This window comes from Embiotoca jacksoni, unplaced genomic scaffold (assembly GCF_022577435.1).
Source record: "Embiotoca jacksoni isolate LCO1_2020_lvr unplaced genomic scaffold, fEmbJac1.0.p SCAF_16, whole genome shotgun sequence".
Taxonomy (NCBI): Eukaryota; Metazoa; Chordata; class Actinopteri; family Embiotocidae; genus Embiotoca; species Embiotoca jacksoni.
In genome coordinates, this window is record NW_027185296.1 from 8,771,919 (window position 1) to 8,785,473 (window position 13,555).

Consider the following 13,555-nt stretch of genomic DNA (forward strand, 5'->3'; position numbering starts at 1 on the left):
TATCATGATCATGCTTTGCACACCCACCCAGGTATCAGGGCCCATGATAAAACTTGCCTGCACACTATAGCCCCAGGGGTTGCGTGACTTCGGCAGGGCGCTATTGCCCAAACTAATAATTTCCGGGGAGCATCAGAGTAAACAGCATGGAAATAAAAAGTATGAGGGGGAACCCCGCTCTCCAGAAACCACGAGGTGTTAGATTTATGTGACATCTGACTGTCTGCTTTCAGGAATACACTCTGCTCCTATTTTACTTATTTTACTTTTATTTTGACAGCCGTGAGGAGTTTAAATGTGCCTACAAAAAAATAGGCACATTTAAAGTCTTTGAGGGCCAGTGAAATCTGGGAGTATCGCTCTTACTGGTCCCTGTTGGTTTTTCTGTGGCGCGCTGCTGAAGGAGTGGGGTGGTTCTGTGGAGTCTAGAGCGCAAGAAAGAAGAAGGAGAAGAAGAAGAAGTTCGCACCAGTTTTGCCTCCAATCCAGTGGAGGTTTCAATAGCAGCGGCGCGGCAGGGGAGGGACGCACTGCCAGCACTCGGGATACCCACTGACACACACTCTCACACACACACACACACACTCCTGCCCACTAGAGACCAGTTAAATCCGCAAGAAAACTGCAAACACGCACCAGAGCAGTCGCCTAATCCGATTGATAGGCACCAACAATAGAGGTGAAAACTGAAGGAACTAACTGGACACTGCAGAGGACAACGTGGTTTTTTTTTCTTCTTTTAAATCGCTTTAGTTTAAAGGCACTTTTTTCAAACAAAACAAAAAAAAATCAGTGGTTTTAGGAACAAGAGGCACTATCCTTCACACAACTTCTTCGTTTCATATTCCGAGAGGTAAGACTTGTCTCCTGTAAAGATTTATTTTTTTTTTAAATTTTTTTTCGCATGATTTGCTTCTGGCGTGTAGCGGTGCGTCTGGTCCGGAGCTTCTAGGAAATTACGAGAGCAGAAAAAAAAACTTCTTTGCTGTCTTTAACTTTTCTGAGGCTTTTATTATTATTTAAAAATGTGCATAAAAGCTCCAAATAAATTCAGAGCCGGACTCTCCATGTAAAGTAGTGCCTTTGAAATGTCTGCCAGAGACAGAGAGACAGAGAGAGAGAGAGAGAGAGAGGGGACTGAGAGGTTTTGCGGTTAAAACTCCGGGAAGTTAAAAGTTTCAAACACGTTTCAATCAAGCCACAACTGCATGCTTTTATAAAAAATTTCAGCTCATTTTGTTTTGGGCTGTATATCACTGTTCTTCAGCAACTTTAGAAAATCCTCCTGCTTTTGTGCCTCGCGACAGTTCCCATGCTCCCAGGGGTGACACAGCACCCAATAAAGGCGATTTATCAATACGCGCAGTATTTCTAGCTGCCTGTGCGCAATGTGTGTTATTCTCTTCACACACACTTTAACTCACAAAGTGTTGTTTTTTTTTATACACCGAGTACATATTTTCATAAATATTAGTTTGACTGTGTCACCCATGGGTGCTTTTACGCACCTGTACGAGCCTAACAGACTGTAAAGGAGCGTTTTCACGAAGATTTACCTTTTTAATATAAGTAAAAATTGGGATAAATTGAACTTGCCGTGGTCTCTGTTGTTTTAATTAAATCGGTTGGAGGTAGATTAATGGCAGTTTAGCTCGAGTTGGAAGTTGTTTTCCTCATCCGGTCCATGTGAGAGCCTCTCAGTCGGTGTTTAATGGGAGACATACCCGGAGTGGGGATTTGAATAACTGTATTTAGCAGCAGGGTGAAGCCACACTGCCTCCCTTCTATTTTCTCAGGAGAATGAATCATGAACAAAAAAAAAAGTCTTAAAATGGGAAGGTCTGCGTCGCATACCGTAACTAAACCGTGATTTGCATATGAAAACTCTCCGGCTGAAAGAATTCCGCCAGTGTTGCTATAGCCGTGTGCGTCCAGAGAAGTGACAGGCTTCAGCGGTGTATATACAGTCTCCTCCGCGATGCCTTTTGTCACCCATCCAGAGTCAGTGGTGGAAGATTAAGGGCGCAAGTTTTTATTTCCTTGTTACATTATTCATCATATCCCACACCCCGTGCGCTCCCGCTCTCCCCCTCCGGGTACACTCGCTTTGCAAAGCCCCTCATTATGCTCCCTCAGATGGACACAAGAAGAGGCAGAGCCTGCTCGCACTAGCTGCTGAACAGGCTTTCTGTGTTGTGCTTGGAGAAGCACAACACAACGGATCATGATTGACTCATTTCCCACGACGCGGCCAGCCCCGTCCGAGTGTGCCCCGGATGATGGGCAAGTGGGTGGATGACTTTCCCATTGGGGGGGCATTTTCTCTTGTAATCTATAATCACCGTCGAAGCCACAATGCCAGCACATCAGTCAGAGCCACCACCGCCACTCCCCCCACCCTCACTGCTATCTGAATGTTTTTTTACGCAGAGCGCGGCCCTGCGACCTCCTCACGGAGGCATTCCTGGATGCAATACTAAACGCGAGCTCCGGAGATGAACTATAAAGAAGCAATGAGGGGAGGGGAGGGGAGGAGGAGAGGGGAAGGAAACTGGGCTCCCCTTTCCATGATGCTTTTGTGCCATGCCTTCGTGGTTCTGATGATGTGGAGAGCTCAGAAAATCAAAACTGTGAGTGATGTTGTGGATGGCGAGCAGACAGAACCTGAGTGATGATTTAGACTCATACACAGAGTGGAACAGAGGAATGTGAGGGTTTGGACACGCGCGCGCACACACACACACACACACACACACACACACACACACACACACACACACACACACACAGATATAAGTCTCCGTTCTTGGACCTGAGCCCTTACCACAGTCTCTACCAATTCATTAATGAGCTGTTTAACTGTCCAAGAGCACCAGACCTGATTTGGTTTGGCCTGCCTATAGAACAGGTCCAGGTCCTGTGTGGTTCCATCCCTGGCTCCCAGCCCCCCTCCCATTACCCCCCCTCCATATTCTCCACTCACTCCAATCCCCACGTTGGCCCTGAAGTGACAGCGGTGATGGAGCTCGCTACCGAGGACCCACCATAAATCTGCCTCCAGACTCCCCTAAAGAAAACACACAGAGGCTTCAGGTCCTGCGAGCCCATGCCAGGCGTCTTGTTGGGTGGAATCCGAAATGTCTCTTTATTTGTGTTGAAATTAAACTGTCTTTTATTCCCTCCCGTTCTGTTAATGAGCTCCATGTGGCAGCAGGCAGGAGGCTTATCCATCTTGACAAGGAGCTGGAGGGAAGGAGCGAGGGCGAGAGAGAGAGAGAGAGAGAGAGAGAGAGAGAGAGAGAGAGAGAGAGAGAGAGGGGCTGGTTAAACAAAGTGAGGGGAGGTCAGGGGCAGTTTGGTGCTCGAGCACATACGTGTGCGAACGCATGACAGGCCTGGGGATGCAAGGATGTAGTCTGTCTTGTGGCCAGAAAAACCCCCATACATGGAAATCGTGTGCTTATAGTCAGTGTTCTCCCGCTGGAAGTACACACACGTGCACGCAGAGTCGATCAGGTGGATGAAAGTTGTTGCATGTAATGGATATTTTCCTGCTTTCATCTTCAGTGGATCGTGAATGATTTTCATTTTGCAGTGGATTGGCTGATTGCATGCATCTGGAAGATGTAAATACAAAGTGTGAACATTGTGTTTTGGCTTTGCACATGATTTTCTTGTAATGGCCCCAAATTAGAGCTGGGTCAAAGCTGTTAGAGTAGAAATTCAGCTGATGGGATGCCATTCCTGAGATTACACAGGAATGGAAAGGAGGTGGGGGTCATTTTTCTTCAGTTTTCTCCTCAAAACTGACACTGTAGATGTGTCAAAGACAGCCATGGGAAAGAGGATCATGACTATTTCCACCTATTGTAAACTGCTGCATTTGTCCTTTAATCCCATTACACAGCTTTCTAGATTCCACAGCCTGCCAATTAGAACATATACAATGTTTTTCACCCTAAAATACTCCGCAAATTCCACAAAAAGTGAAACAAAAACCTATAAATAGATGAATAAACAGATAAAATGCAACAGCAAAACAAAGTCGACACGACATGACCTTGCCATAAAATTATCCTTTCCTCAAATTGCGATCATACATTCTTCCCCGTTCTAATTAAACATGTGACTTCATTTGTTCCAGATGCAGCTTTTTTTGTGTGTTATTTTGGTAAGGGAACTCTGTGGCATGAGAGTGGTACAGGCCTGCATGTAGAAGCAGATTCAGCGCGGGCTGTGCGACCATGTTGACTCTGTGCTGGTTCGTGAAACCGCAGTGACCCGACACAACTGCTGTGATATTCAGATGTCATCTCTGCAGCATGCAGTGTGCTGTGAGGGACTGAGTGCTTCAGTGCGTGTGGGAAAAGTAGAGAGCTCATAGGGTTTAAATCAGAAGTGTCACATGTGAGGAACGCATTGAAGGCAAACTTCAAATGTGCTAATGACGGTGGTGATAAAACCCTGACTGTATGAGTGCGAGCTGGCATTATGTGTAATGACATCAGTGTGGTGGACGGAGCTGGCCGGGGGGACGGGGCCCTCGTTGTGTCTGCGATGTGTTTGGGGATGTAGGTATGAAAGACAGCTCTGAGCAGCTCTGTACATGCCACCTCAGCGCTGTCTTGAGTATTAATAGACATGTCTTTGTTCCGACTGACACGTTTCTGAAGTGGAATGAGACAAGCTGAGGCGATAAGGATCTCCACTCTCTGTGTGAGTCAAACCTCAAAGTACCACTTAGGCGGCTTTCCTTTTGCTCTCTGAAGTCTGGCGGCACGACGGGAGGCTGCATGGGCTCACACAACAGCAGAGACACTGACAGGAGCTGTCAAGGGCCTTTTCCCGCTTCTTGTGTTTTTAAACGACCGTAATACAGAAATGAAGCCACATTTGTGGTGTGGAGGTCCGGCCGGGCCTGAGCCCTCTGGTTTTACTTATCCGCCTCTGTTTAAGGATCAGGTTAGAGAGGAGACATTGTAAAGAAGAACCAAAAGAGAAGAATATGTGAGCACAAGTGTGAATGAGATTATTTGGTTGATGAAAAAACTGTGATCAAGGGGAAGAGACAGACAAGGGAGGGTGAGCAGAGAAAGGGAGAGGGAGAGGGGTCATTAAAAGGACACCATCTCGCTTGCAGTAAATGGCAGTTAAGTATCTAGCTAATCTGCCATCATTACACTGATTAAATCACCAGGGATTTGGCATTCCCATCAGCTGCAATCAATGGGGCAAAATCAATAGACAGGGGATACGTGAGAGGCTCTGAGCCACAGTCAGCTGCACCTCGTCCTGAGCCACAGCTCTAACTGTGGCCTGCACCACCAAACATTTTTATATTAGCATCAATAAAAGTTGAACGACATGGATTTGTGGATTTTCATATTAAGAGTTTTATGAAACTGTGTGGTTCCCCGGGGCGCCAGGCAATGTCTTTTCCTTCACACATTCCTGTTAAAATCTAATCCCCCGTTGCTCTCTGCGACCTGGGGTGCTCATTCACTCTCTTTGTCTCCTACTCTCTTATTCACTCACAGATGGAGACTGTGTTGTCATCAGGACTTTATGTTTAATGGTAATTAAAGATAAAACTAAAAGGAAAAAATAGTTATACATTTTTTCAGGAACAAATACAATATGTTGTGGAAAGAAATTAAAGCAGAACCGAGCTAAAACAACGTAAGCATGGTGCCAAAACCGTGTGATGCCAAATAGCTGTCACTTATTAGGACGAGTTTACTGTTTTTAGCCGACGCCAGAATGATGAAGAGAAAGGAAAATTCACAACGTCCATGACAAAAATAGACATTTTGTAGACATTGTAATTGAAATGAGTCACCAATATAAAGGAGCAGTGTGCAGGATGTGGTGGCATATATCTATTGCAACCAACTGAATACCCCTCGCCTCATCCCTCTGTGTGAAACCTATGGTGGCCACGAAACCCACAAATAATGCAAAAAAAACAACCTGGAGCCAGTGTTTGGTCAATTTTGATATTCAATATATTTCTAAGACGATAGGAGGCTTGAGATGTCTCTCATGAAAGTGTGCTGAATATCAAGCTTCAACTAGTTGTTTAACTTAGCTTAGCATAACAAGACAGCAAACAAAAGCAGGCAGCCTGGCAATGTTCGCAAGGGAAAAAAACAAAAAATGTGCCCACCACCACCTCTTAAATGATTTTTTTCTATCTCAGAGCCGTGTTTGGTTTTGGTGAGAGATCGCTGAGAAAATTACAACCACTCTCATGTCAGTACACAAAATATTAAGCTACAACTAGTGACACACGATATATCGGTACGCCGTTGGTATCGGCCGATAAAGGTTTTAAAATGAAATATTGGCATCAGACTCTTTCTGCTGAAGCTGGTAAAATGACACATTGATTTTGTCTAAATGCTCAATGCTTGACTGAACGGCAGATGTCAAGTCCCCCGTATGAGGGTGTACATGCAGTGCGAAAACATTATGTGTCTTGCTTGCAACGGTGCAACAGCGTGTCCGCGATGTTAAAGTTTCTGTGGCTTTTAAAGTGTCACATCATTCAAGCCTTTCAAGGAGGATGAATTTTTCAGATTTGGTTGAAAGAAAACGTTCCATGAAAATAAATATGACGTATGGTCCTATTTAGCCGATAGTTGAAGTAGTTTTCTTACTTTGCGGAATGAATGTGTACATTTTGGAAGGCATTGTATTCTGCTTGTGGGCATAATAATATAGCTATTAATTCCACTAGAGGAGAGACTTGATGGTCTCTGCAATTAGATGGCAAAATACGTGCATATATCGGTAACAGCAATCAGATAAAAAGTTAGAAAATATCAGCATCAAGGATATTGGCAAAAAAAAAATCCAACATAGTTCATCTGTTGCTACTTCCAAAAGTATCAATAGTTGTGTTTTGTTGTATTATCAGACCTTTTAGGGTTTTAATTTATTGAGAATTAGCTGAGAAAATTGACACTGCTCTCATATCTGCATGCTATAAACTACAAGCAGGAGTTGATCAGCTTAGCTCTCATACCATAAGCACTGGAAACAAGGGATAACAGCTAGCCTTGTTGAGTCCAATTGTAAAAAAAAACAACCAAGTATTTTCTTTTCTGGTGATATGTTTAGCTAATATCTTTGAGTAGACTCAGGTTACCCACTTGGTCTTCCTAGCTAACTGGCTGCTGGCTGGAGCTTCATAGTTACTGCAAAGACATGAGAGGGGTATCAATCTTTTCAGCAAGAAAATAACTTGTAAAAAAAAAAACCTATTCCTTTACAGCATTTATAAATGTAACTCTACGATGAAACATTTTGCTTGTGTTTGTAGGACATACTGCACATGCCACTCTGAATTAACCTGAAGTCATTTCTCCGTGTCTTTCAGAATGAGACAGTGTAAAGGTTGGAGCGCGGTGCTGCTGGTGCTCTTGGGGTTGGGATCTGTGGCCCAGAAGCTGCCGACGAGAGATGAAGGGCTCTTTCAGATGCAGATCAGAGACAAGTCGCTGTTCCACGACTCGTCCGTCATACCAGACGGCGCTGAGATCAGTGGCTACCTTTTCAGGGACACGCCCAAAAGGTATGAATGACATAATCCCGGAGATCAAAGCTGTCTACATGCTGTCAAGATTGCAAAAAACAAACCAATTCCACCTTTTGCTGCTCATAACAATCGTTGAGGAAAGCATTAAACTTGTGGATGGCCGTTTACTGTAAATAGAGAGGAAACCTCAGAAGTTGCTCTGTAACATGATCTATTATGTTGATGCAAAAACTAAATAATAGATGAGAAAGTCTGTCAGCTCAGAAGGAGAGAGACCAAGGTCAGTGGTACAATAACGTGCTTAAGCATTACAGTCTCTGTCTGCTCCTGCATTTACTCTGACACATTATTTAGGATAATGTCAAATTATGATGAATGCTGGTGCTCATATCAGGACTATTATTTTCACAGGTACTACTTTGTGGTGGAAGAAGACAACACACCCCTGTCTGTGACCGTGACACCTTGTGATGCTCCTCTGGAGTGGAAACTCACGCTGCAGGAGCTACCAGAAGAGGCCAGCGGAGAGGGATCAGGTATAATTGACATCAGGCTGCAGTGGAATAGGTTAATGAGACGTTACGTGGAAATATCACTACCCACCCACACACAATTAACCTACATAGTGATGTTAGACTTTGTGTTTTGGTGGGTTTTAATTAAGTCCCAGTCGTGGTGTCTAGTCTGACCACTTATGAGGTCTGACTCGGCCCAAGCTGACGTCTATAATTTCAGAGCAGGGCTCTACTCCAGTCAGCCCACTGAATCAAAGCCATTACATCCCTTTACTTAAGATGCCTTGGTCTTCTTAAGGTAAATCCTGCTGCACTCTGTCTGTCTGTCTTCCTTCCTCTTTTACTTTGCTTTTTTCCCCCTCCTGCCTCACATTAAAACTTTCTCCATCTGGAGGGTGTCCTTTCAGCACAGGGGATCTTGCCAGATGACTAAAGCAGCGGTTTAGAGCATAGATGTGTGATGTGAGCATATATTTGAATGTCAATATCATGAGCACCTGTGTGTGTGTCTATGCGCTTGTCAGATCAAATATACCAAAATGATTTATTGGGTAGTTGAAGACTTGTACCTTGCCTCAAGAGAAAATAATTTATCCTGAATGGGTAGAAAAATGACAAACTTGGTAGAAGTCTGACTTCACAAGAAGTGGTGCAGCAACAGGCCAGCCGAAGAACTTCTTCCTGTCTTTGCAGACCTTTTTTTGTCAAATGTCTCTAATGGGAGTAGATCTTTGAGCATAAATTTTTAGTACACCACTGAGCACACTCTCTGGTTGACAAACATAATATTATGGTTCCTTGCTCAAACCGGAGTAAGAGCTCCGACTGTCTCTCTCCTACATAAAAGCTACAAGGAGTCTCTTTGTAGCCCAGCTTCCACTGAAAAGGCCGAGTGAATGCTGGCCTGTGATCTTTGGGGATGTTTGGAGTGAAAACATGTGAGGCAGCTAATCGTCCATGTGGCTTGCAGAGCTTCATCATGACCTCATAACATTAAACATCTTTAGTTTGGGGTGGAAATTTTCTTACATCAAAGACAAAAAAGACAAATGTTTTAAAGGTCATGACTGCTAAATGGCTAATACTAGCTTGGAGCTAGTATCAAGCAAAAAGGCTCATGTTGTGCGTGTTTGCTTTATTTCTCCAGGGCAGCCCGAACCTCTGGACCAGCAGAAACAGCAGGTGACAGTAGATGAGGGGACGGAGCTCTTCACCTACAAGGGTAACGATGTGGAGTCTTACGTGGCCACCAGCACGCCCTCTGGCCTCTATCAGCTGGAGCTGCTGTCCACTGAGAAAGACAGCAACTTCAAGGTGTACGCCACCACGACTCCAGAATCTGACCAGCCCTACCCGGAGCTGCCCTACGACCCCCGCGTGGACGTGACCGCACTGGGCCGCACCACCATCACACTGGCTTGGAAGCCGACACCGACAGGCTCTCTGATGGGGCAGCCTGTCCAGTACTGCGTGGTGATCAACAAGGAGCACAACTTTAAGAGTATGTGTGCTGCTGAGGCTAAAATGAGCACCGATGACGCCTTCATGATGGCTCCAAAGCCCGGCAGAGACTTTAGCCCGTTTGACTTTGTGCACTTTGGCTTTGTTCCCTCTGACAATGGTTTTGGCAAAGACCGAGGCCTAACAAGCAACAAGATCTCACGGGCGTACACGGCCAAGCCCAAAGTATCAGACATTCAGAAGGTGTGCATCGGCAATAAAAACATTTTTACTGTGTCAGACCTGAAACCAGACACACAGTACTACTTTGATGTGTTTGCTGTGAATTCTGCGACCAACACCAGCACAGCGTACGTTGGAACTTTCGCCCGCACTAAAGAGGAGGCTCGTCAGAAGACAGTGGAGCTGAAGGACGGCAAAGTATCGGATGTTTTCATCAAGAGAAAGGGCAGCAAGTTTCTGCGTTTCGCTCCCGTGTCTTCCCACCAGAGGGTCACTCTGTTTGTCCACACTTGTCTGGATGCCGTGCAGGTGCAGGTGAGGCGCGATGGCAAGCTGCTGCTCTCCCAGAACGTGGAGGGCGTACGGCAGTTCCAGCTGCGGGGAAAGCCAAAAGCCAAGTACCTGATCCGCCTGCGAGGCAGCAGGAAAGGAGCCTCCACTCTGAAGGTGCTCGCCACCACACGACCCAGCAGCAAGCAGCCCTTCCCTTCGCTTCCGGAGGACACACGCATCAAGGCCTTCGACAAGCTGCGCACCTGCTCCTCCGTCACCGTGGCCTGGCTGGGAACACAGGACCGCAACAAATTCTGCATTTACCGCAAGGAGGTGGCCGACAATTATGGCGAGGAGCAGCGACGCAGGGAACAGAATCAGTGTGCCGGGCCAGAGACCCGCAGGAAGTCAGAAAAGGTCCTGTGCAAGTACTTCCACAGCCCGAACCTGCAGAAAGCTGTGACTACAGAGACCATCATGGGTCTGGAGCAAGGCAAGACCTACCTGCTGGACGTTTACGTGGTGGGACACAGCGGTCACTCAGTGAAATACCAGAGCAAACTGGTGAAAACAAGGAAATACTGCTAAATGACTCTGCAAAGAAGAAATCTATTATAAATATATATATATATTAAATAAGTTTATTTAACTCTAAGTGATATTCTACTAAGGAGTGTATACAGACTGACTACTCACACAGCTGATGGGCCTGTGGCAGTGACCGAACTGTTTGTAGAGAGAGATATCAACCTGTATATTTATGTTTACATTTCATTGTGGCACGTCTGGGTGGCCCATAGTGTGAGGTGCTTCGTTTCCAGGCTTGTTGTCTCGACATCATGTTGCTACTGGGGAGGCAGAACTTCAAAGAAGATCATCTTTCATCTTGTTGCTGCATGACATTTGCTTTTGTCTGTCATATTTGTCTCATCCTGCAGTTTCTAAATCACGTTGACCTGGTGGAAACACAGTAGCTGCCTGCTTTGTATAGATCTCTCACTGCATATTCACTACATGTTTTAGGAGCAATTTAAATTATTTTATACTTTTTGTCTCTCTTTTTGATTGTCTGGTTTTCTATTTTTTTTTTTTTTTTTTTTTTTGATGACAATAATAACTGTTGCAAGAAAATTCCAGTTTTATGAGGAAGTTGTCGTAGTTCAGACATTCCCTGATGTATCTCAGCCAGTGTTTGCTCTAGAGCCCATCTTGTAAATGTGTTCTGTGCTGGAGATCTGTGTTATTATCACTGTATCGCTGTGTGTGTGTGTGTGTGTGTGTCACATGTACAGAGCTGTCCTGCCAATATTCATGTACATAAAGACTAAATATAGAACAAGTAATCCCTGTGTCACCCTGGGTGTCATATTCTTTTGCCAAGCAGTTAACCTCACAATCATGGCTCCGAGATGACAGACCACACTGCGTATTGTGTTTATAGACTGAGACACCTAAGTTACGGTTGCGTAGGCAGAACTTGATGCGCAGAGGGATTTTAAAATAACTTGATCCCATAAATGATTAGTGACTAGAAAAGACCGACAGGAGATGGATTATCCGCTGGAAATAAGTTTAATTAAGAAGTGGTGCCTGCAGCTCCACTAGAAAAATATTAACTCGTGGTGCCATCATTTGCAATAAAATCTGTGTCTCATCAACGTACACTCTGATAGATTTCCAGGAAGGACGTCTTTGCGTACTTTTGAGTTCTCTCTTTGTTTTTCCCAACGAGCCATTCATGTTTCATATGCTGATGATCTACAAAAACCTAATTATTACGGTTCAATGCTCCAGAAAGTCCAGAAAGCTTGTTTTTAGCTCTGGGAGAACTGACCATCTTGTTTCACATGGTCCCCTCTCTAATCTGTGTTTTTGTATAAAAGCAGTCACACAGTGTTACCGCTGTGTAAACCTGCACAGATTTCTTCAATGAAGATTAAATATGCTACTTTGGCTGCATATTATTGATCAGGAAAGTTGGGCATTTCACACATAAAATGATGGATGATGTCAGTTTCATAATGGATGGAGGAACAGGTCTGAGAAAAGTCAGTTGTGTTTGATTTAGGATACAGATATTAACAATACTGATATACATTTTTGCCAAAATCTGTTGTCAAACATAACAAATAATGTTGCTGTTTTTTTTTTTTTTATCATCTTTATGATTGTTAAAGAGTCGTGTTACACTGTAAGAGGCACATTTCAGACCATGGACCAAATCTGGGCCTTACACAGAAATATTTGGCTTCAGCTGTTTTCCTGCAGTTACCATCAAAACATTTACACGGTTTCTTATAAATCTAAAGACTTGTGAAAATCCCAACATTTATGACCTTGTCACTTCTAATAGTTAATCATTTGCATCTCAAACAAATGGGTGGCAGTCTGACACCGGCATTAACAACAGCATGTTCAGTCAACCACAAATGACGCTAACCTCTGTTATTTTTGAGTCTTTTTTTTACCAAATGAGAGTTAAATAACTTACTTATTACTCCTACTTAATAAGTACTGTTGCTCTGTTAGCACATTAACATACTGTCCTAAAACCAGTTTGAATGAAATATAGTACAAATAAATGAATTACTAAAACAAAACATAAATAATGCATTTAGTAAATTAAATAAAACAAAGTAAAAAGAGGAAAACATAACGGAACCCGCTTTTCACAAATTAAACGTTTAAGCAGTAAAACCTACTATTGTTTAAGTCAGTTCAGTCCGACTACATTTATGCAAGCAAACAGTTGTTGCTAGCTGTGTAACTGACACGACTGCTGTTTTAGGATGTCACAATAAACACAATGTTAAGAATATTTGAAAGGAAACTCAAGAGTAATAAAGTCAATAACCGATCCAGTAAAATCAGCACCACTTATGCCTAAAGTTTGCTAACATTAGTCACTAAACCAAGTATCGAAATGAGAAAGAAAGACGTTTTTTTTTCTCGATGGTTTAATTTTTTGTTGTTGATTTAAATTTTTTTTTATTGAAAAACAAAACAAGAAAAGGTGAGACTGAACAGGCCATCGTCTGTGATACAGTCTTTCTTCACCCACACTTATTTTTTGAAGTTCCTCACTTTATAAAACAGGCTCTAAATTTGGGAGAATTGGTTAACTTGCAATACTATTTAGCCATTAGACACATGTAACCACAAACAAGCAAAGAGAAAAGCCAGACGCACATCAGTGCACATGTCCACACGTACTGAGCAGTCTCAGGTGGATGGAAATACTCTCTCTGTTGTGGCCGAGAAAAGCAGCTGTTGCTCGAGAATTGCCATGTTTCCATCCCGACCCTGATTCTGGGGAGCCGCGCTCCAATTCATCGGCACAACTCGCTGTCAATCAAGCGCTCCTGCTCGGAGGAAATGCAGGAAGGCTCAACCTGGCTCCCATTAACCTGCTGTTCCCCTGGAACAACGTGGAGGAGCTTCCACGGAGCTGTGGAAGAGTCATGGATGTCCCCGTAAACAGCCACTTATAAAGCTGGGCTGCTCTGCTCAAATGTAATCCTGCACGCGTGAATTATATCTGCTG

The 13,555-nt window shown here is 44.0% G+C and overlaps 1 protein-coding gene across 1 annotated transcript; it reads left to right on the forward strand.

Annotated features, from left to right (window-relative positions):
- The first annotated feature begins 275 nt into the window (after nt 1-275).
- ndnf (neuron-derived neurotrophic factor) lies at nt 276-11,354 on the forward strand. Its single transcript, XM_069150754.1, has 4 exons — nt 276-853; nt 7,382-7,576; nt 7,952-8,076; nt 9,203-11,354. Exons 2-4 carry the CDS (start codon nt 7,383-7,385, stop codon nt 10,597-10,599), a joined length of 1,716 nt encoding a protein of 571 aa, XP_069006855.1. The 5' UTR covers nt 276-853; nt 7,382; the 3' UTR covers nt 10,600-11,354.
- The last annotated feature ends 2,201 nt before the right edge of the window (nt 11,355-13,555 follow it).